Source organism: Macaca mulatta, chromosome 11 (assembly GCF_049350105.2).
Source record: "Macaca mulatta isolate MMU2019108-1 chromosome 11, T2T-MMU8v2.0, whole genome shotgun sequence".
NCBI lineage: Eukaryota > Metazoa > Chordata > Mammalia > Primates > Cercopithecidae > Macaca > Macaca mulatta.
In genome coordinates this window covers 5,604,541-5,629,721 of record NC_133416.1, presented here as the reverse complement: position 1 = coordinate 5,629,721, position 25,181 = coordinate 5,604,541, and the positions used below count along the sequence as shown (strand labels likewise).

General features: G+C 42.1%; 1 protein-coding gene across 3 annotated transcripts in view; it reads right to left on the bottom strand.

Moving 5' to 3' along the window:
• Positions 1-17,772, bottom strand: part of GALNT8 (polypeptide N-acetylgalactosaminyltransferase 8) — a 69,518-nt gene extending 51,746 nt beyond the window's left edge. The window contains exons 1-2 of one of the 3 annotated variants that reach the window (XM_077953315.1): positions 13,583-17,772; positions 2,598-2,895 (exon numbers count right to left, since the gene is read on the bottom strand). In XM_077953315.1, the coding sequence (XP_077809441.1) occupies positions 2,598-2,895; positions 13,583-13,793 (509 nt within the window). In that variant the 5' untranslated portion in view covers positions 13,794-17,772. The remainder of the gene's footprint in view (positions 1-2,597; positions 2,896-13,582) is intronic. The other 2 variants (XM_077953314.1, XM_015150879.3) reach the window with 2 other exon arrangements.
• Positions 17,773-25,181: the final 7,409 nt, after the last annotated feature.

Genomic DNA, 25,181 nt, shown 5'->3' with positions numbered 1-25,181 from the left:
GGGTGGGGGCTGGGTGAAGAGGGGTTAGAGAAATGTTAGGTTAAAGGATACAAATTTCAGTTAGATAGGAGGAATAAGTTCAAGAGATGTATTGTACAACATTGTGACTATTGTCAATAGCAATGTGTGGTATTCTTGAAAATTGCTAAGAGAGTAGATGTCAAGTATTCTCACCAAAAATAACTGTGAGGTAATGCATATGTTAATTTAGATATATATTGCCATTCCACAATGTGTATACATTTCAAAACATCATATTGTACATGATAAGATACACAATTTTGCCAATTTAAATAAAATATTTTTAAAAACAGTCACATTTCCAATAGCATCAAAAAGACAAATACCTAGGAATAAATTTAACAAAAGACGTGAAAAAACTTATACTGTGAAAACTCAAAATATTGTTGAAAGAAATTAAAGACCTAAATAAATGGAAAGATTTCTCACATTTGTGGATTGGAAGATCTAATTTTTAAAATGAAGTCCTCCACAAATCTACAGATCTACAGAGTTAATGAAATCCCTGTCAAAATCCTGCTGGTTTCTTTGCAGAAATTGACAAACTAGTCCTAAAACTCATATGGAAATTCAAAGTCCCAGAATAGACAAAACAGCCTTGAGAAAGAAGTTGGAAGATTCACATTTTCAATTTCAAAATGTACTACAAAATTACAATTGTTAAGACAATGTGTTCCTGGCATAAGGATAGGCCTATACAGCAACGAAATAGGATTGATATCCAGAAATAAACCCTTACATTTATCACTAATTGATTTCAACAAGGGTGGCAGGACAATTTGATGTGGAAAGAGCAGCCTATTTAACAAAGGTACTAGGATAACTAAACAGCCACACATAAAAGAATGAAGTTGGACCCTCCTTGTCACATTATGTACAAAAACTAGTTTAAAATGGACCAAACACCTAAATTTAAGACTGAAACTATAAAATTCTTGGAAGAAAACATGGGTGTAAACCTTTGTGACCTTGTACCAAGCAATTGTCTCTTAGATATAACACCAAAAGTACCAGCAACCAAGGAGAAAATAGATAAATTGGACATCATTAAGATTTAAAACTCTGTGTTTCAAAGACGACCATCAAGAAAGTGAACAGACAATCTACACAATGAAAGAAAACATTAACAAGTCATATTTCTGATAGGAATTTACGTCTAGAATATATAAAGTACTTTGCAACTCCATAACAAAAAGATAAATAAGCCAATTTTTTTAAACAAAGAATGTCTCCAAATAGACATTTCTTCAAAGAAGACGTACACATGGCTAATAGTACATGAAAAGATGTCCCATGTTATCAGGCCTCAGGGTAATTTAAAACAAAATCGCAGTGAGATATTACTTCAGACCCACTAGGATGGCTATAGTTAAAAAGAAAAATAATAACAAATGTTAGCATGTGGAAAAATCAGAACTCTCATATACTGCTTGAGGGAATGTTAAATGGTGGAGTCACTTTGAAAGCCACCTGGCAGTTCTTTGAAAGGCTAAATACAGAATTATCATACGGCCCAGCAATTCTACCCACAGGGTACACCTGGAAGAAAAGAAGACATTTGTTCACACGAAAACTTATACATGAATGTTCATAGCAGTATTATTCATAATGGTCAAGAAGTGGGAACAATCCAAATGTTCATCACTTGATGAATGGATAAAGGAAATGAGGTATAATCCAGACAATGAAACATTATTTGACAATAAGAAGGAATGAAGTATTGATATGTGTTATAATGTGAATGATACTTGAAAACATTGTGATAAGTGAAAAATATTAGTCACAGAAGACCCCATATTATATGATTCCATTAATACCAAAGGTCCAGAACAGACAAATCCATAGGGATAAAAAGTAGATGAGTGGTGGTTGCCTAGGGATGAGGAAGTTGTAGGAAAATGGGGAGGGCCTGCTAATGCAGTTTCTTTGTAAAGTGATGAAAATGTTTTAAAATTGATTGTGGGAATGGGGAATAGCTCTGTGAATATACTGAAAAACATTAAATTGTACACTTTAAATGGATAAATTGCACGGTATGTGAATTATATCTCAACAAAGCTGTTTCTTAAAAAGTATTATGAAGGAGCGTGGGAGACACAGAAAGAGAAAAGAAACAATAGGAAAGGGAAACAGAAGGAGAGGGAGAAGGATTGCTCTTCAAATTACATTTACCAGCAAAGAGGAATCCAAGTAGAGAATTTGAGCAAAGTCCTAGGGAAGGCGGTAGAGCTGCTGGCTTTGGTGTGACTTGCACAAGTCCCTTCTCAGCTTCAGTTTCCTCATCTGTAAAATGATCAGTTAGACCCACCATATCTCTGTTTCTCTGGATCAGAGTTGCAAAGGACCTCTGCTCCTCTGACATTTCTGTTCTTTCCCAAGGGTCTGTAAATATTTGGATCAGGTGGCTATCTTCTCTGAGCTGTCATTATAAAATAAATTAAAAACAAAAACTTTGCTCAGCCTGAACCCTTTCCCCACCAATCCCCCACTCCCGCAACCTTCAATTTTCACTGCTCCCAAAGCTCATCCTCAAATCAAACTGAGGACCCTAGAAGCCCAAGCCTGGTTCATCCCACCTGTAGTCTCGTGTATCGGGGATGGTGCGATTGAGAGGCAGCTGGTTGCTGAGGTACGCGTTGTAACCAAACTTCCGGAAGAGGTCCTGGGCCTTTTTCTGCTGGGCCTCAGAAAGATCCTCGCCCCACTGCCTGAAAAGCTGTGAGTGTGGGAAGAGTTTCATTTGGGTTTTGTGCTTCTTTGTCTCGTTCACCTCGGCTTCCACTGCCTTCAGAACAGGGCGTTCTTCATCTTTCGCCCTCTTCATTGTGTTGTTCACATTTTCTTGCTGCCTCAGAGCCAATTTCATACTTTCTTCTGCAAATGAAGAGGACAGGGGTGGGAGAGAAAACATTTCAGCCCCTCCTTAGTTACCTGGGCATTCCTTTCCATCCTAATTTCCTTCTAATGGTTTACACACTACATCTTAAAATTTATAAGCTCTTGTCTCTGAGGATGTAATATGTCAGGGAACTGACATATTGCTGAGGCTTGAGTAGGTAATATGGCAGGAACCAGCTACGCAAGGCTGTATCAGCAAAGTATGTACTGGATAGGTCTCTCCCTTTAGCTCCATCAAAACTCCTCCATCCCACATCTTCAAAGCTCCTCCAAGAACTGACTTACTATGATTTGAGAAATCAGTGGAAAATAAGCTAATGTTTTTCAGAATGAGGCCTCAGAACCACTTACATCAGAATCATCAGTTGTGATTTTTTTTTTTTAATGTAGATACCCAGGCTAATCTCCAAATCCACTAAATCAGGATCTGAGAGCTGGGTGGAAACACAGACAGGAGAAATTACAAGAACCTGCTTTTTAATAAAACCAAGGAGTAATTCTCTTTATAGTAAAATTTAAGAAACACTACACCATTAGTGCCTAACAAAGGCAAATCTGCTCTAACCACTACCACCATCATCCACCCATGCCCTTGCTTCTCATGTGCTTGATTTACGAGGAACTTTAAAATTGGAGCTGTCCTAGTCTTGCAATTTCAAACTGCCAGGATCGTAAGAATGTCTTCAAAAGCTTGTTAAAAATACAGAATCCGGAGGCAGTTCCAAGATGGCTGAATAGGAATAGCTCCAGGCTACAGCTCCCAGTGTGAGCAACACAGAAGACGGGTGATTTCTGCATTTCCAACTGAGGTATCAGGTTCATCTCACTGGGGCATGTCGTAAAGTAGGTGCAAGACAGTGGGTGCAGCCCACTGAGTGAGAGCCAAAGCAGGGCAAGGTATCACCTCACCCTGGAAGCACAAGGGGGAAGGGAATTCCCTTTCCCAGTCAAGGGAAACCTTGACACACAACACCTGGAAAATCGGGTCACTCCCACCCTAATACTGCACTTTACCAAGGGTCTTAGCAAACGGCACACCAGGAGATTATACCCTGCACCTGGCTCAGAGGGTCCCATGCCCATGGGGCCTCCCTCATTGCTAGCACAGCAGTCTGAGATCTAACTGCAAGGCGGCAGCAAGGCTGGGGGAGGGACGCCCACCATTGCTGAGGCTTGAGTAGGTAAACAAAGTGGCTGGGAAGCTCAAACTGAGTGGAGCCCACCGCAGCTCAAGGAGGCCTGCCTGCCTCTGCAGACTCCACCTCTGGGGACAGGGCATAGCCAAACAGAAGGCAACAGAAACCTCTGCAGATTTAAATGTCCCTGTCTGACAGCTTTGAAGAGAGTAGTGGTTCTCCCAGCATGAAGTTTGAGATCTGAGAACGGACAGACTGCCTCCTCAAGTGGGTCCCTGACCCCCGAGTGGCCTAACTGGGAGGCACCACCCAGTAGGGGCAAACTCACACCTCACACGGCCGGGTACCCCTCTGAGATGAAGCTTCCAAAGGAACGATCAGATAGCAACATTTGCTGTTCAGCAATATTCACTCTTCTGCAGCCTCTGCTGCTGATACCCAGGCAAACAGGGTCTGGAGTGGTCCTCCAGCAAACTCCAACAGACCTGGAGCTGCGGGTCCTGACTGTTAGAAGAAAAACTAACAAACAGAAAGGATATCCACACCAAAACCCCATCTGTACGTCACCATCATCAAAGATAAAGGTAGATAAAACCACAAAGATGGGGAAAAAACAGAGCAGAGAAGTTGAAAATTCTAAAAATCAGAGTGCCTCTCCCCCTCCAAAGGAATGCAGCTCCTCACCAGCAACAGAACAAAGCTGGACAGAGAATGACTTTGAGGAGTTAAGAGAAGAAGGCTTCAGACGATCAAACTTTTCCCAGCTAAAGAAGGAAGTTCGAACCCATTGCAAAGAACCTAAAAACCTTGAAAAAAGATTAGACAAATGGCTAACTAGTATAACCAGTGTAGAGAAGTCCCTAAATGACCTGATAGAGCTGAAAACCATGGCACAAGAACTATGTGACAAATGCACAAGCTTCAGTAACCCATTCAATCAACTGGAAGAAAGGGTATCATGATTGAAGATCAAATGAATGAAATGAAGTGAGAAGAGAAGTTTAGAGAAAAAAGAATAAAAAGAAATGAACAAACCTCCAAGAAATATGGGACTATGTGAAAAGACCAAATCTATATCTGATTGGTGTACCTGAAAGTCATGGAGAGAATGGAACCAAGTTGGAAAATACTCTGCAGGATATTATCCAGCAGAACTTCCCCAACCTAGCAAGGCAGGCCAACATTCAAATTCAGGAAATACAGAGAATGCCACAAAGATACTCCTCGAGAAGAGCAACTCCAAGACACATAATTGTCAGATTCACCAAAGTTGAAATGAAGGAAAAAATGTTATGAGCAACCAGAGAGAAAGGTCGGGTTACCCACAAAGGGAAGCCCATCAGACTAACAGCGGAGCTGTCAGCAGAAACTCTATAAGCCAGAAGAGAGTGGGGGCCAATATTCAACATTCTTAAAGAAAAGAATTTTCAATCCAGAATTTCATAGCCAGCCAAACTAAGTTTAATAAGTGAAGGAGAAATGAAATCCTTTACAGACAAGCAAATGCTGAGAGATTTTGTCACCACCAGGCCTGCCCTAAAGAGCTCCTGAAGGAAGCACTAAACATGGAAAGGAACAACTGGTACCAGCCACAGCAAAAACATGCCAAATTGTAAAGATCATTGATGCTAGGAAGAAACTGCATCAACTAATGAGCAAAATAACCAACTAACATCATAATGACAGGAACAAATTCACACATAACAATATTAACCTTAAATGTAAATGGGCTAAATGCTCCAATTAAAAGAAACAGACTGGCAGATTGGATAAAGAGTCAAGACCCATTAGTGTGCTGTATTCAGGAGACCCATCTCATATGCAGAGACACATATAGGCTCAAAATAAAGGGATGGAGGAAGATCTACCAAGCAAATGGAAAACAAAAAAAAGGCAAGGGTTGCAATCCTAGTCTCTAATAAAACAGACTTTAAACCAACAAAGATCAAAAGAGACAAAGAAGGCCATTACATAATGGCAAAGGGATCAATTCAACAAGAAGAGCTAACTGTCCTAAATATATATGTACCCAATACAGGAGCACCCAGATTCATAAAACAAGTCCTTAAGAGACCTACAAAGAGACTGAGACTCCCACACAATAATAATGGGAGACTTTAACACCCCACTGTCAACATTAGACAGATCAATGAGACAGAAAATTAAAAAGGATATCCAGGAACTGAACCCAGCTCTGCACCAAGTGGACCTAATAGACATCTACAGAACTCTCCACCCCAAATCAACAAAATATACATTCTTCTCAGCACCACATCACACTTATTCCAAAATTGACCACATAGTTGGAAGTAAAGCACTCCTCAGCAAATGTACAAGAACAGAAATTATAACAAACTGTCCCTCAGACCACAGTGCTATCAAACTAGAACTCAGGACTAAGAAATTCACTCAAAACTGCTCAACTACATGGAAACTGAACAACTTGCTCCTGAATGACTACCGGGTACATAACGAAATGAAGGCAGAAATAAAGATGTTCTTTGAAACCAGTGAGAACAAAGATACAACATACCAGAATCTCTGGGACACATTTAAAGCAGTGTGTAGAGGGAAATTTATAGCACTAAATGCTCACAAGAGAAAGCAGGAAAGAACTAAAATTGACACCCTAACATCACAATTAAAAGAACTAGAGAAGCAAGAGCAAACACATTCAAAAGCTAGCAGAAAGCAAGAAATAACTAACCTTAGACCACAACTGAAGAAGATAGAGACACAAAAAACCCTTCAAAAAGATCAATGAATCCAGGAGCTGTTTTTTTGAAAAGATCAACAAAACTGATAGACCACTAGCAAGACTAATAAAGAAGAAAAGAGAGAAGAATCAAATAGACGCATTAAAAATTATAAAGGGGATATCACCATCAACCCCACTGAAATACAAACTACCATCAGAGAATACTATAAACACCTCTACACAAATAAACTAGAAAACCTAGAAGAAATGGATAAATTCCTGGACACATACACTCTTCCAAGACTAAACCAGGAAGAAGCTGAATCCCTGAATAGACCAATAGCAGGCTCTGAAATTGAGGCAATAATTAACAGCCTACCAACCAAAAAAAAGTCCAGAACCAGACAGATTCACAGCCAAATTCTAGCAGAGGTACAAGGCAGAGCTGGTACTATTCCTTCTGAAACTATTCCAATCAATAGAAAAAGAGGGAATCCTCCGTAACTCAATTTATGAGGCCAGCATCATCCTGATACCAAAGACTGGCAGAGACACAACAAAAAAAGAGAATTTTAGACCAATATTCCTGATGAACATCGATGCAAAAATCCTCAATAAAATACTGGCAAACCAAATCCAGCAGCACATCAAAAAGCTTATCCACCATGATCAAGTGGGCTTCATCCCTGGGATGCACGGCTGGTTCAATATATGCAAATCAATAAACGTAATCCAGCATACAAACAGAACTAAAGACAAAAACCACATGATTATCTCAATAGATGCAGAAAAGGCCTTTGACAAAATTCAACAGCCCTTCATGCTAAAAACTCTCAATAAATTTGGTATTGTTGGAACGTATCTCAAAATAATAAGAGTTATTTATGACAAACCCACAGCCAATATCATACTGAATGGGCAAAAACTGGAAGCATTCCCTTTGAAAACTGGCACAAGACAGGGATGCCCTCTCTCACCACTCCTATTCAACATAGTGTTGGAAGTTCTGGCTAGGGCAATCAGGCAGGAGAAAGAAATAAAGGGTATTCAATTAGGAAAAGAAGCCAAATTGTCCCTGTTTGCAGATGACATGATTGTATATTTAGAAAACCCTATTGTCTCAGCCCAAAATCTCCTTAAGCTGATAAGCAACTTCAGCACAGTCTCAGGATACAAAATCAATGTGCAAAAATCACAAGCATTCTTATACACCAGTAACAGACAAACAGAGCCAAATCATGAGTAAACTTCCATTCACAATTGCTTCAAATAGAATAAAATACCTAGGAATCCAACTTACAAGGGATGTGAAGGACCTCTTCAAGGAAAACTACAAACCACTGCTCAATGAAATAAAAGAGGACACAAACAAATGGAAGAACATTCCATGCTCATGGATAGGAAGAATCAATATCATAAAAATGGTCATACTGCCCAAGGTAATTTATAGATTCAAAGCCATCCCCATTAAGCTACCAATGACTTTCTTCACAGAATTGGAAAAAACTACTTGAAAGTTCATATGGAACCAAAAAAGAGCCCGCATTGCCAAGACAATCCTAAACCAAAAGAACAAAGCTGGAGGCATCATGCTACCTGACTTCAAACTATACTACAAGGCTACAGTAACCAAAACTGCATGGTACCGGTACCAAAACAGAGACATAGACCAATGGAACAGAACAGAGCCCTCAGAAATAATACCCCACATCTACAACCATCTGATCTTTGACAAACCTCACAAAAACAAGAAATGGGGAAAGGATTCCCTATTTAATAAATGGTGCTGGGAAAACTGGCTAGCCATATGTAGAAAGCTGAAACTGATCCCTTCCTTACACCTTATACAAAAATTAATTCAAGATGGATTAGAGACTTAAATGTTAGACATAAAACCATAAAAACCCTAGAAGAAAACCTAGGCAATACCATTTAGGACATAGGCATGGGCAAGGATTTCATGTCTAAAACACCAAAAGCAATGGCAACAAAAGCCAAAATTGACAAATAGGATCTAATTAAACTAAAGAGCTTCTGCCCAGCAAAAGAAACTACCATCAGAGTGAACAGGCAACCTACAGAATGGGAGAAAATTTTTGCAATCTACTCATTTGACAAAGGGCTAATATCCAGATCCTACAAAGAACTCAAACAAATTTACAAGAAAAAAACAACCCCATCAAAAAGTGGGAGAAGAATATGAACAGACACTTCTCAAAAGAAAACATTTACACAGCCAACAGACATATGAAAAAAATGCTCATCATCACTGGCCATCAGAGAAATGCAAATCAAAACCACAATGAGATACCATCTCACACCAGTTAGAATGGCGATCATTAAAAAGCCAGGAAACAACAGGTGCTGGAGAGGATGTGGAGAAATAGGAACACTTTTACACTGTTAGTAGGACTGTAAACTAGTTCAACCATTGTGAAAGACAGTGTGGTGATTCCTCAAGGATCTAGAACTAGAAATACCATTTGACCTAGCCATCCCATTACTGGGTATATACCCGAAGGATTATAAATCATGCTGCTATAAAGACACATGCACACATATGTTTATTGTGGCACTATTCACAATAGCAAAGACTTGGAACCAACCCAAATGTCCATCAATGACAGACTGGATTAAGAAAATGTGGCACATATACACCATGGAATACTATGTAGCCATAAAAAAGGATGAGTTCATATCCTTTGTAGGGACATGGATGCAGCTGGAAACCATCATTCTCAGCAAACTATCGCAAGAACAGAAAACCAAACACTGCATGTTCTCACTCATAGGTGGGAATTGAACAATGAGATCACTTGGACACAGGGTGGGGAACATCACACACTGGGGCCTGTCGTCGGGTTGGGGGAGAGGGGAGGGATTGCATTAGGAGGTATACCTAATGTAAATGATGAGTTAATGGGTGCAGCACACCAGCATGGCACATGTATACATATGTAACAAACCTGCACATTGTGCACATGTACCCTAGAACTTAAAGTATAATAAAAAGTTTTTTTAAAAAAATACAGAATCCCAGGCCTCCCTTAGAGATTCTGACTCTGTTCTGGAGTAGAGCCTGAGAATCTGTATTTTAAACAATTGGTCTAGACAAATCTAATTGTCACATTAATTTGGGAAACACTGCCTTAACTCAAAAGGATGAACAGATAGTGATAGACCCAGGCAGAGGACGTTTTATGCAGAAGACGCCCTCCAGGATCCATGATGTCATCTATTATTTACCTCACCTTTCCACCCTGTAAGATTTGTGCTGGAGTATCTTAGCATATGCACCTTGAACTCCCTCAGGCTCAATCTGTGTGCTCAGCAAAAAGAGAGAAAAAGTAACCATTTTAGTGTTTAGTGGTTATGACATTCTTCAGCACTAAATCCCACAATGGTGATCAAGGCATTCTGACATAGGATCCACTTTGTTCCTACTAATCCTCCCCTAAGCCCACACGAAACTTCAACCAGACTGAGAGGATCACCTGCAGCCTGTCCAGCATCTTTCCACCAGTTAGAAGGCGGCATCCTTGTTTTCTGGATGACTGCAACTCAGGGTCACCAGCTTGGTGAGGGGACAGCCCCATTGTGTGACTTTTCTCCAGGTAGATGAATCTCACGCCACAGCACATGGCTTGGCAAGCAGAACGTGTGCTGGATTTCAGATCCATATACAGCCCCCGAGAGGGAAGCAGGGAAGTCCTATGACTGGGAGGAGAACATGTTTGTAAAGTGATGTAAGACTGGCCCAAAAAGAAGGAAAAGGAGAAAGAGAATCAACTCTTGACATGGTTAAGACAAAAAGAGGATAGTCGAAAAAACTTGGGCAAAAAGTAAACGGTAGGTCTCTCAAAGGAGGCTCATGTGAACACCATGCATACTTGCTCAGGTAGAAACAAGAAGTGGGAGCATGCTGTTTACAGTGTCCCAGATGGAACAGTATGGTTATTCATACTTTTCTGTCCTAAGCATGGTCCCAGGGTGGTACTGGGTCCTTCCTACCTCTAAGGTCCTCTGCGTTCTTCCTTGGGGGATATCTGATTTTCTCTTTCACTCATGGCTGTCGGTGGGAGCTGGTTTGGACCTGGCCATCCTAAAGTCAATTTGAGGAAATGCATAATCTGATAGCATGAATACAGGGTCACTAGGTCACCCCCATAACTTATACTGAAACCTTCTAAGCTCCCAAAGGGACACACCCATTGACATCCCCCTGGTGGAGTTTTTATGAACCCTGAGGGAGGTTCCAGAAAACTGGCTTAGAGTCATTGATCCCTCCCTCAATAGGGATATAATTATTATTGCTTGCTTTTGCTATTGGTAGCTTACATGATTCAACTAAGTATCCTTATTGACTCATGATTTTTTTAAATCTTCCTAGAATCCTGGAGGCAATGAGCAAACAGGATGAAGGGTAATTAAACTGGCTTTTAGTTACAGGAAGCCCTGTGGAAAAAAAGAGCACTGGAGATCTAGAAACAGGGCCCAGAAGAATTTTTGAGGTTCATCTCAGGTATGCAAGCATCCGGCACTCCAGTCCCCTGGACCCGCCTTTTAAATGCTTATTCTGTCTCTTTCTAACTCCTTTGTCTCTGCCAGACTCGGGGTACTCGCCGGGTGGTGTGGGACTGGTTTCCCCAACATATTTGTCTCCATTCAACTTCATAGATGACACCCTGCCTGCTAGGTCAGTTGTTCTCCAGCCAAGAACACTATTACGGCTGCCTGGCTTCTGCCTGAGCAGCGTCAGGTGTGAGGAGTGTGCACGGCAGCTGCCCAGCAGCAGGTAAGCCAGCTGGACACATCTTGTACTGTCTCAGAAGTCAGAAGAATGCTTGCTCCTGCAGCTAGCCCAGGCTGCCTGGCTGAGAGGCTTTTCTCTATATATATCTATGTTTGTTTGGTGTGATGAGTCCTGATGTGAGTCTCTGACATCACATCATTTCAGAGCGAATAAAACGTGGGAGCACCAAGAATAACAAGAAAGGTCTTTGCAAAGAAGGAAAGAGGAGTAAACCAGACGGCTCTGGCTGGCTCCTCATGGCACACTGTGTCCTAGCTGATGGAAAGAATAGCGAGGCTTTGGGTAGAACTCCTGCCATTTTATGGCTTGAGGAGGCTGAGCCAGTGATGAGCCTTGGGAACGGGTGAGAGAGTCCTGGTGTGTCTGGGTGCTCTGGCAAGTACTGAGGGTGGTGCTGGGGTCACCACCCTAGGTACACAGACATCCTCCTGGGGAAGCTTCACCAAGCATATTTGCATGGGCAATGTCCGACCCACCCAGGTAAGCCAGGGCTTGTGGAGCTGACAGTCTTCCCGCTGTTTCATCCACTCTCTTGCCCTGTATCACTCTTCCCTTCATCCCTGTCTGCCTGTCTTTTTCTCTCTCTTTCCTAGATGCACCCACTCATTTATTCATCTATGTAACTTCTATGTATGAATAGAAACGAGTAGTGAATGAGACGTTCATGGAAACAGCCCTTATGAAACTTGCTTTCCATAAAGCTGTACCACAATAAAATATGATGAGTCTTATGAAGGAGGACGTAAAAAGTGCTATGGGTGCCTTAGGCCTCCTCTTCTCTCCTTTTATTCTCTCCTTCTGTCCCATCACACTTTCCCTTTTTTTCTTCTTGTCTCCATACAAACTCTTTCCCTCTCTCCCCGGACTCCCTCACTTCTCTGCTTCTTTCCTGTCCCAGCTCTTTTCTCCTCTGTCATCTCCCTTCTCACTCTCTTCGATCTTTCCCTGATTGCTTCTCTCCCTTCCTTTTTCTCTTCTTGCCTTTCCTTCCACCCGTCTCCCAGCCTCACCCTGAACCCTGACAATGCTCAGTTCTGGTTTTAAAAGACACTTTCCCCAACTTCAGCCCAATGTGCACACACCGGGGCAGTCACACCCCCCCTCACACATAAAACACCTCCCTAGGGGATTCCAGCATTTGATCCTGTTACCTGGGGAGCAGGCGGAAATGGCTGCTTCCCTTGCTGAAGTTGGATGTGCAGGCTCATAAAATTCAGAGGCATTAGAGCTCCATGGTGAGCCGGAATCACAAACAAACCCCAGAATGTGTTGAAATCTTACCCTTAACTTTAAATGAGGAGGTTAAAATTTGGCACAGAGCAGTTTATAGATCACCTTCTGCATCCACTTCACAACCCTGTTAGGTCAGGTGGAAAACTATCATTATTATCATCATCTCCATTTACAGACCAGGAACCTGAGGCTGAGAGAGAGAAGCACTTGCTCAAAGTCACACAACCACAGTGGCACATCAGGATTCGATCTTAGGTCCTCTAACAAAGCTCTCATTCGTTCATGATAGGAGCACACAGCAAAATGGAAGCGAGGCCTTTGCCCTAGAGATTGCCACCTCTCTTGCACAACCCCTACCACACATAGGCCTAAGGACAGGGCCACGCTAGACATCCCTAAGGCCCTTGGGATTCTTATTCTGTCTCGTTGCCTGCATATATGTAGATATAATGACAATGTATGTGCACAAGCCCACACACGTGCTCACCTCCCCCATACTGCTTGCTCTAATTTCCAAGTCTACTCACTTCGCTCTCAATCCCCATCTCCCATCTGAAGGCACGGAATTCAGTGTCAGATGCTTCAATGAGCGACTGAGATGAAAATGTGACCTCTCGCCCATTTTCCCCTCCACATCCCTTTTTCCTAAGTGCCCATAAACACACACACACGCACACGCGTGCACACACACGCACACGCATGCACGCACACGCACACGCATGCACGCACACGCATGCACACACACGCACACACACGCCTTCCAGGTTAGCGTTGTAAACTTACTCAGATGCTTCAGTTCCGTCTCCAACTGGGAGAGTCTTCTTATCACTGCCCCGTCGCGCTCGTTCAGATGTAAAGGAAGCTCCTTGTGGAGACCACCCATAAATGGGTTTCGTAAAGTCTCCTTGCTAAAAAATACCAGAAGGAGATTGACAGTAATGGCCAGAGTCAGCCCAATGCAGAGGGCTTTGGAGCGTTTTCTCCAAAACGTCATCTTCTTCCTGGGGCTCGTCCACTCCCTATGGGGTTGAATGTGTCACTGCCAGAACAGGCTAAGAATCAGAACCAGCCCAGCTTTTGTGGGAAAGAGAGGTTCTGGGGTGCCAGCTGAGTTGGTCTCCCCTGTGTAGACACCTATGGGAAGCCATGGGCGGCCTCTGAGGAGAAAAGTCTCCTTATTGCCTTCATGTATTTATGCCCCGAGACCATAACCGCTCAGCATTCCACAGGTTGCTCAGGGAGATCACACTCCCTTGAAGCAGTGGAATATAATCAAACATCTTGGCTCCTCCTGAAACCTGCTCCCACCCATTTCAGTCCCGATAAGTTGAAGATCTTAAGTAGTTTAGACACACGCCTTTGCTCAAGGAAATTCACAGCAACCGCCACTGCTGTACATCTTATTGAATGACTCATGATTCTCTTTTACTGATTAATCCTTTTCCTCATCCCGTCCTCCCATTCCCATCTGCCCTAAGAACAAAGAGCTTGTAAACCAATAAATTGGGTGGAGCCCGAGAGCTCTGGAACGGGAGCAAGCCTCCGACGCTCTGGTCCCCTGAACCTGCCTTTTAAACACTTATTCTGTCTCTTTCTAACTCCTTTGTCTCTGCCGGACTCGGGGTACCTGCCAGGTGGTGTGGGACTGGTTTCCCCAACAGCTTTGTCTCCACCCAACTTCATAGATGACACCCTGCCCACTAGGCCAGATGTTCTGCGGCCAAGAACACTATTACAGATGCCTGGCTTCTGCCTGAGCAGCGTCAGGCGTGAGGAGCGTGCATGGCAGCTGCCCAGCGGCAGGTAAGTCACCTGGACACACCTTGTACTGTCTCAGAAGTCAGAAGAATGCTTGCTCCTGCAGCTAGCTCAGGCTGCCTGGCTGAGAGGCTTTTCTCTCTCTATATCTATGTTTGTTTGATGTTTAATGTTCTGTGTCCCTGGAAAAACCACCTGGGAGACTCTGATAGGGCATGTGAGGTCTGGTCCTGTGGGTGTAAGAAGGGGATCAATAGGATGAAAGAGAAATCAAAAAGCGAGAAGTCTCCGTACACTCAGATCCTCGCTTTTTTGGAGAGCCGGGATCTCAGATGTCTTTTTACCTCACTCTACAGGGTTTTGGACACAGTAGGTGTGCAACAAATGCTTGTCCCACAAACTTAAGGAGAGACTTTCTTGCTAGTTCCTGGGACCTCAGGAGGTCCTGCCTAGAAGCAGGTGGAGAGGAGCTGGAGGCAGTGCCCAGGGGTTGAGCCTCAAGGGATGACCCTGATTCACTGGTATCTGTCCTTGCTTGTCGTCTGCACAACTTCATACACTGGGCTTCTACCCTGCTCCAGCTTCCAGTAACTCCTTTGCCTCCACACCCCACACTTATAAGATGTTTTGGATGAATCACCAATGATCATCATTGTAGAAAAAACACTTAAAATTGTTCACCAAGGCTAAAAGTTTTAAGTTCTCAGTCTACTGTCAATCCCGTCAAAATCACAGCTTCCACCCCAGCCTGGCTCTTTGGACTATTTACTAGGTCCCAAACACAGCACATGGTGACATGTGCTGAGGCAGACGTGGATTAAAGGAAATAAATGCAGCTTTAGGAAAAACAGATAGGATGAAAATGAACAAAATGAAAAGGAATCACTTCTTCTGTTTTGCAGGGATAGAAAATGTCTCCCGGCCTCCCACTTGCAAATTAGACTCAAAACATAGAAAACGCATGATCCAGCCAGGCACGGTGGCTCATTCCTGTAATCCCAGCACTTTGGGAGGCTGAGGCGGGTGGATCACCTGAGTTCAGGAGTTCAAGACCAGCCTGGCCAACATGGCAAAACCCCGTCTCTACTAAAAATAACAAAATTAGCTGGGCATGGTGGCAGGCGCCTGTCATCCCAGCGACTCGGGAGGCAGAGGCAGGAAAATCGCTTGAACCCAGGAGGCGGAGGTTGCAGTGAGTTGAGATCGTGCCATTGCACTCCAGCCTGGGCAACAAGAACAAAACTCCATCTCAGGAAAAAAAAAAAAAAAATGATCCCTTCTCCTTCTAGGACAAGATGAAATACATACATTTATCTTCTCTATTCCTTCCCACTAAGGCAAGTAAAAACTACACATGATATGTAAAACAAACCTAAGAAGACTGAAAGGTAGAGAGAAGAGGCAGGCTGACTAGAGATCTCCAGATATCCTAGCTATATTAGGAAATGATGCTGGAGCAGTCAACAATTTGGAAATGCCAATGGGCAGAGACAATAAAAGCCCCAAGAAAAAGCTGCTTTCTCTAACCAAAGAAACAGGAAATGGGAACCCCAGTAACACAGAAAATGTTTAGACAACAACTGCCCTACACCAGCCAAATGCCACTGAAAACCTCGCAGTGCCATGCCTACCCCATCCACAGAGGCCTCGTGGGGAGCCTAGACTTCCAACCTCACCCCAGCTGTGCAGATGGGCCCCTGCACCCCCACCCTCCCCTCCAGGGTGGTGTCAGTGAGGGTCTCTTGGGAAGCCAGCATTTTTGTCATTGTCCCCACGTGATATCAGTAAAGGAATGGTGGCCCCTCCCTTTTCAGCCAGTGTGGTATCAGCAGAGGCCTAATGGGGAACCTGAACTCCCTCCATCGCCCATCAGTAATGAGGCAGCCCTCCCCACCAGGTGTCAGTGGAGGCCAAGCATGGAACCTGGGCTTCCACTCCCACCTGGCAGCGATGAGAGGACATCCCCTGTTCCCCACCAGAACAGTGTACGAAAGGCCTGCTAAAACAGATTTACATAGGATCCAGAGTCTCATAAAATTATATTCAGAATGGCCAAGTGCAATAGGAAATCACTTGTCATATCAACAAACAGGAAAATCTCAACTTGGAAGAGGCTATCAACAGACACCAACACCAGCTGGGCATGTTGGCTCATGCCTGCAATCACAACACTTTGGGAGGCTGAAGCAGGAGGATGGCTTGATCCCAGGAGTTTGAGACCAGCTTGGGCAACCTGGTAAAACCCCATCTCTACAAAAAATACAAAAATCAGCCGGGCAAGGTGGCACATACCTGCAGCCCCAGCTACCCAGGATGAAAAGGTGGGAGGATCACGTGAGCCCAGGAGGTTGAAGCTGCAGCGAGCCATGATTGTGTCATTGCACTCTAGCCTGGGTGACAGAGTGAGACCCTGTCTCAAAAAAAAAAAAAAAATTAAAACAGATACCAACACCAAGATGACAGAGATGCTGGAATTGTCTGACAAGGATTTAAAAGCAGCCATACTAACGAGTGATTATGAACATGCTTGAAACAAATGAAAAAACAGTAAGTCAGCAAGGAAATCAAATGTTTCAGCAAAGATATAGAAACCTCAGGAAAGAAACTCAAGACATAAAAAAGAACCAAATGGAAATTTTATAAATGAAAAATACAATAAACAAAATTTAAAAATCACTGGGTGAGCCTCAACTGTAGAATGACAAGGACAGAGAAAAGAATCAGTGATCTTAAAGATGATATAATAGAAAATGCTCAATCTGACCAACAGAGAAAAAGTAGACTAACAAAAAATAAACCTCAAAGACCCACGGTGAGATTACAACAGATCTAACATTCATGTCATGGGAACCTTAGAAGGAAAAGAGAAAATGTAGGGCTAAACAAGAACGTAAAGAAATAAGGGCTGGCTGGGAACAGTGGCTCATGCCTGTGGTCCCAGCACTTTGGGAGGCTGAGGCAGGCAGATCACCTTAAGTCAGGAGTTCAACACCAGTCTGACCAACATGGTGAGACCCCATCTCCACTAAAAATACAAAAAATTAGCTGGGCATGGTGGTGCACACCTGTAATCCCAGCTGCTTGGGAGGCTGAGGAAGGAGAATCACTTGAACCCAGGAAGCAGAGGTTGCAGTGAGCCGAGATCGTGCCACTGCACTCCAGCCTGGGCAAGAAGAGCGAAACTCTGTCTCAAAAAAAAAAAAAAAAAAAAGAAAAAAGGAAAGAAATGTCCAAAAGTTGGCAAAAGACACAAACCTACAGATTCAAGATGCTGAGCAAACCCCAAATAGTACAAACTCATAGAAATTCATAATCATCTAATGCCCAGATGCATTATAATCAAACTTCTAAAAACTAAAGACAAATGAAAATTCTTAAAAGTAGCAAGAGAAAAATGACACTTACCGGGGGAAAACAATTCAAATGATAGAGTTCTCATCAGAAATCAAGAAGATCTGAAGAAAGTATCACAACTTTTCAAGTGCCGGAAGAAAAGAATGGTCCTTCCTGAATCCTATATCCAACAAAAATATCCTTCAGAAACGAAGAAGAAATCAAGACATTCTCAGATAAGAAAACTAATAGAATTTTTTTCCAGCAGACTTACCTCAAAAGGATGACTACAGAAATTGTTCTAAGTAAAGAAATGGCAAAAGAAGGAATCTTGGAACAAGAAAAACAAAAGAACAGTGTTAAAATCTGAGTAAATACAAAAGACTTTCCTTTCCTCTTGAGTTTTCTAAGTTGTGGTTGGCAACCAAAAATCGTAACATTGTCTGCTGTGGTCTGAAAATATATGGAAGAGATATTTAAGACAATTATACTATATATGGGGGAGGGTAAATTAGGGACTTAAATAAGGTAACGTTTCTTTATTTCATGTGGACTGGTAAAATCTTAACACCAGTAGACTGTGTTAAGTTATGTATATACAATGGTGATTAGATAGTTCTAAAGTATCTTGAGTGACAGTGTTTGCATATCTACATGTAATATCTACATGTGATAAAATAGCATGGAACTATATACACACAGTATCAATGTCAATTTTCTGCTTTTGCTATTGCACTATAGTTATTCAACTACATATATAATATAGGAGTGTCATCAGCTTCTTTGCTATTGCACTATCGTTACATCTGCAGTTATATATCTTCTTTCTGGGAATACTAGGTGCGCTCTCATGCATCCAATCACTGCTCAGTTATATAGTTATATATACAGTTATATCAATATGATATAGTTAGTCATTGGGAAAACTGGGTGTAAGAGGTATACAGAACTGCTCCGTACAATTCTTGCAAATTTTGTGAATCTGTAATTCTTTCAAAATTGTTTTCTTTTAAAACAAAGAGATTCCCATCCTGCATAAACTGACCGCTGAAGCAGATCACTTTCCAAAATTACAAAGTCTTTATTAAAAACACACACAAAAATCGTGGCTACCTCTAGAGTTGGCGGGGATTGGAGGACTGAGGGCTAGAGGTGGGAGGAGACTGATTTTCACTGTATAACTTTTTAAATATATTCTACATTTTGTGTCATATTACATGAATTATCCATTAAAAATAAATAAAATAATTTGATCAAACATGGCACCATAATCGGAGCCATTTTATTGCTGTCTAGAATAGGTCAAAGTTAATTCAGCTAGAGAGAATCGCAAATACTCCTCTTCAGTCTCGCATGCACTTGTCCTTCTACACTAAGAAGCTGATGAGACTCCTCTTCTTGGGAACACTGGGTGCCCTCTCACGCATCCAATCACTGATCAGAACACTGGGGCAGTGTTCTTTCAAAGTTCACTTCATAAAATTCACCCGGGTAGCTTGGTAAAAATGCAGATGTCCAGGCTCTAAGCCAAAAGATCCTATTCTGTAGGTCATTAGGAGACCCAGACACCTGCACTTTCAACAAATCCCTTATATGAATAGGTTTACACCCTGTCCCGAGGGAGTCCACAGATCCATGGGAGAGGGGTTGATTTACAGTTAAAGTCAATGTGCTTACTACCCTGTAGGAGGCCCCAACTTGCACCAACGGTCACAAAACGGCAAGTGACCAATCTGCCTAGGGATGTGGCATCTTGAAAGCTGAGTGTGCGTGTGTTTGTGTGTGTCAGTTCCTCCAGCAAAGGGAGCATGTGTAAGGAAGGTTATGGGGACAAGAAAGTACAATTTTTTTTTTAATTTTAAAAATAATAGGGGCCGGGTGCGGTGGCTCATGCCTGTAATCCCAGCACTTTGGGAGGCCGAGGCAGGTGGATCACGAGGTCAGGAGATGGAGACCATCCTGGCTAACATGGTGAAACCCCGTCTCTACTAAAAATACAAAAAATTAGCCGGGCGTGGTGGTGGGCACCTGCAGTCCCAGCTACTTGGAAGCTAAGCCAGGAGAATTGCTTGGACCCGGGAGGCAGAGGTTGCAGTGAGCCCAGATCACACCATTGCACTCCAGCCTGGGCGACAGAGCGAGACTCCATCTCAAAAAAAAGAAAAAAGAAAATAGGGCTGGGATCTCACTTTGTTACCCAGGCTGGTCTCACACTCCTGAGCTCAAGTGATCCGCCTGCCTCAACCTCCCAAATAGCTGGGATTACAGGCATGAGCTACCGTGCCTGGTCACAAATTATTTTAATGAAGATCAAATGGATAAAGGCAGTCAGAATGTGGAGGCAGAGGCGGGCACTGCGATAAGATGGTAAGAGCTGTCTACCTCATTTTTTTTTTTTATAATAGCAAATAATACTAAGATGACCTAAAGTTTCCATCCACAAACGAATGGTTAAATAATTGACAGTGCATAATAGTTAAGTAAATTATGCCATCTCCACTCCACAGAATATTAGAATATTATGGACATCAAGGAGATACTGTTGGAAAAAGTATAGATTTTAGAGCAAGGTAATAATTCTATTACTTACTAGCCTGGTAAACTAAGGCAAGTTATTTCACTTCTCTGAACCTAATTTACCTTATGTGCAATATGGGGATATATAATACTCTTCTTTCCAGAGCTGTTATGGGATATGGGATAACCTTTGTAACTTGTCTGGCATATTCAATAAACATTAGGTAATTTTCTAAAATTACAAACTCTTTATTAAAAACACACACAAAGTCAGGCAAGATGGTTCATGCCTGTAATCCCTGCACTTTGAGAGGCCGAGATAGGCGGATCCCTTGAGCTCATGAGTTCGAGACCAGCCTAGACATCATGAAAAACCCCATCTCTAAAAAAAAAAATACAAAAATGAGCCGGGTATGGTGAGGTTGGGGGAGGAGGGGGCACCTGTAGTCCCAGCTACTCAGGAGGCTGAGGTGGGAGGATGGCTTGAGCCCAGGAGGCACAGGTTGCAGTGAACTGAGATCAAGCCACTGCACTCCAGCCTGGAGCCAGACCTTGTCTCAAAACACACACACACACACACACACACACACACACACACACACGCACACACGCACACACTCTCTCTCTAGTGGTTACCTCTAGAGTTGGCGGGGATTGGAGAACTGAGAGATAGAGGTACGAGGAGACTAATTTTCACTGTGCAATATCACTGATTTTCACTGTGCAATCATTGCTGTGGTTTTTGTTTTAAAATTTTTGAAGGCCATATTGCAACATGGAAAACAGCTTATAATAAAATGCTGAGTAAACCAAAAAAGGCTAGAAAATTGTTGAGCTTTCCAAATGGGGACTTACAGGAATCCTAAATAGTGTCACAGTGCCACTAACAGCTCAAATTTATTGTACCCTTACCACATCTGCTGACATAGGATTCCAAGCTTCTGCAAAGTCTCCTCAAGTACTTCTAAAGGTCCTCAGAGGGGTCTCTGAAGGGGTCCAGCAAGGCTCCAGGTAGCATCTTACAGCTTTCTTTCTCAAGTTTCTCAGCACTCTTGCCTAAGTTGTCTCTCCACCAAATCCTGCAGCCTGTCACAGCCCATTCCTCTGTGGAATACCCAGGCCCCTACTGCCTCAGAGAATGGGCATCTTAGAAGTGCTCTAAACCATGAGACTGTCTGTAACAAAGGTGGAAAAACTTACCCTACTTTTCATGCTCCGTGCAGTTGAGGGTGATGAGCAGCAAAGTCAATGTATCTTATAGTCCATTATCTTGTAGTATGTAGTGAAAATGACTTTGAGTATTTACCCACAGACAGCCATTTTGCCCCCTAGGACACAAACCCAACAGAGAATGGCAGGAATGTTAAGTCAGAGATTATCCAAATGTCACCTGCCACACCTAGTCAGAATCACTTTTCGCTCAGGGGATGAGGACATTGTATTTGACCACACTGGTTTGCCTGATTCCGTTCCTTAGCTTGGGTTCTTTCCCAGGAGGCTCCCCAGGTCTTAGTAGACTCCTAGCTGCCTACCCTGCCAGTTGTGCCCACAGATGACTAAGCCCAAGTAATAAGCATAGCTTAGAAACCAGATGGAAACCTCGCTCCCACTTCAATGCAAGACTGTGGTTACAGCCATGTGTAAAAGAAAACCCAATGCCCAGATTCTCCAATACAAGGAACCAGTGTAACTTTAGAAACATGATTGATTCTAAAATCTGAAGCAGGCAAAATACAAGATGAACCCAAAGCATTTCATAGTACCAGAAAGTAAGGACAGGCTCAAAAAGCTAAGAGGTGGTGTTGGGGGAAGAGAGATGAAAAAAGGAAAGAAAACTAAAACAAGAAAACCAAACAGAAATACAATTTTTAAAAAGACTAGAAGGAAATATGTCGAAATTGTAGGAATGGTCGTCTTAAGGTAGTTAGACTATAGGCAATTAATTCTCTTTTTCTTTTTTTTTATTATTCTGACATGGTCCTATCAGCTTTAAAATGGAAACCATTTATAAATTAGTGATATTTTAAAGTAGAATCGCTATTCGTGGTAGCCATTTGAAAACAGACAGAGGGGAAAGAAGTGATGAAGGAGGAACTGAAGGTCCAGCTTCTGCACCTGTGGGCTTGGTAGTGCCCATAACGGAGGGAGAGAACAAAGGGGAAGAAGAGAGACGAGAGGAGACACCTAGGTCAACTAGGCACATGTTTCATCGGGAAGGCCTCTGAAGATCACATGTGTCCTGCAAGCAAATGGAAAATTGAGTCTCAAGCACTGGAAAGACATCAAGGATAGGGTAGAAAATTTCCTCAGAGGAAATGAAGAGTTGTGAGAGTAGAAGTGTACTGGAATTAAATACAACAATGGAACACTCAGTAACAGTGGCAAATTTTATGTTTATGTCGTCTTAAATCCTATTAGGGAAAAAAATGGTGATTCAACCATTAATAATGTATTTCTTTTCTCTCCCTTGCCACAAAAGCCTCTAGTCAGACAGGAGATATTTCAGAAAGGATTACTTTTGTTGATCATTATTCTGATCTTTTGTGGGAGAAACTCCTCCTTCGTATTTCATCAGTAGAATTTCTGCACATTCTATTCTTATTTGGGGATAATATGTTCTCAAGAGATTAAGCTGTATTCTTACTAAATCAGTTATAAGTACCTGTACAGAGCTGAGTGTGATGGCAGTCACCCGTAGTCCCACCTACTTGGGAAGCTGAGGTAGAAGGAGTTCAAGACCAACCAGGCAAAATAGCAAGACCCTATCTCTAAAAAATAAAAATTAAAAAAAAAAGACAAGTATTTGTGCAACTTCAGAAGACTCATTCATTTTACAAAGAATAAGATTGGTAATGATGGCTAAATAAAAGCTTATTTATAGATTGTGAGCATGTGATGGAGGGAAAAAAAAGAAATAAATATTTCATAAGTATCTTCTAAGGGCCATCCAGTGTTAGGTATTTCATACCTGTGATTTCATTTAGTCTTCACCATCACCCTGTGATGAAGGAATTATTATTTTGTTCCATAGGTAAGGAAACTGAGGACAAGAAGGTTCAATAATATTCACTCTAGATCAGGTTGTATCCTTTTCTTTTTAGTGTTTGAGGTCGTATTTCTTGGAGGTTAGTACAGACAGCCTGCATGTAGCTTTTCTTTTGCATATAAATCCACTTCCTAGTGTCCTTCCTGATCACCTGGGTTGGTTACCTATATATTTATCATTGTGCTGCTCTATATATGACACAGATGCAACTGTTTTGACCCCAACTGCTCATCCAGGAGGGGAAAAGAGATAATATGACCCAGGAAGAAATCATAAAGTAAGTTAGTTTCCTGAGTAAAAAAGCTTTCAGGCATAACTCAGTTCAAACATGGTCTTTTCCACAAAAATCAAGAGACTTCGACAAATCTCTCCAACCATCCCAACAGAGGAAAAATAATCATACCGCAGAATTGGACAGCATGATAATATGTAATGCAGTTGCACATAAAGTACAAAGAGGAATAATCAATGGTGTAGTCAGTATTGTTGCTAAATATTTAACTTTGAGCATCGGCAGAGTGACAGAATTCTTTGTAATTAATTAATCATCCCACGGTACCTGCTTTTGAAAAAGAGAATTGACCCAAGGAAAAAGATTATCCTGGAAAACAGGCCAATGTAGAATTGCAGAACAAGGCAACAGAAGAGGAGAACTGGAACCAGAACTAAAATATGGGATCTGGATTATTTGTCTTGCTGTTGTTGCTGTTGCTGTTGTTGTTGCGTTGTTGTTTACCATGCCAGGTTATGAGTTTCATTAATGACCTGGCAAGGAAGACTTGGCCACTAGCATCAGAACTACTTTAGAGTAGATACAATGTTTATACAGCCCGTATGTGTCCATGTGATTCACTTTCATAAGCTTCAGTTCTTCGCATGTTATCTGATGGACAATGATTTGAAGCACTGCCTTACCTACCAGCTGCCACCTGCCAGCCAACAGCCCAGTTTCCATTTCATTTAGGCATTCTAGTGAGACTTTAAATAATTCAAGGTAGAACTAATCAGTTTATACGAAAATTGGAAGAAGCACTTAGGGAAAGATACTTTGGAATTTCAGGCAAGTAAAGGAAAAGTGTTTCTATTCCATTCCATTTGCCTATTTGTCTCTTCTTTTGTCAATACCACACTGCCTTGATCATTGTAGCTTTATAAGAAGTCTGAAGGCTGGGCATGGTGGCTCACGCCTATAATCCCAGCACTTTGGGAGGCTGAGGCGGGAGGATCACTTAAGGTCAGGAGTTCAAGCCCAGCCTGGCCAACATGGCGAAATCCTGTCTTTACTTAAAAAAATACAAAAAAAATCAGCTGGGTGTGGTGGCACACGCTTGTAATCCCAGTTACTGGGGAGGCTGATGCCGGAGAATCACTTGAACTTGTGGGGTGGAGGTTGCAGTGAGCTGAGATCGCACTATTGCACTCCAGCCTGGGCAACAGGGCAAGACTCCGTCTCAAAAAAAAGAAAAAAAAAAAAAAGAAGTCTGGAATTCAGGTAGTCTGAGTCTTTCCATTTTTTTTTTTTTTTTCCTCCATTTAAGTATTGTGTTAGCTAGTCTGGATCTTTTGCTTCTCCATATAAACTTTACAATTAATTTCTCGATATCCACAAAATAAATTGCTGGGATTTTTATTGGGATTGCATTAAATCTATAGATCAAGTTGGAAAGAATGCAAATCTTTGTACTGAATCTTCCTATCCATTAACTTAATTTATCTCTCCATTTATTT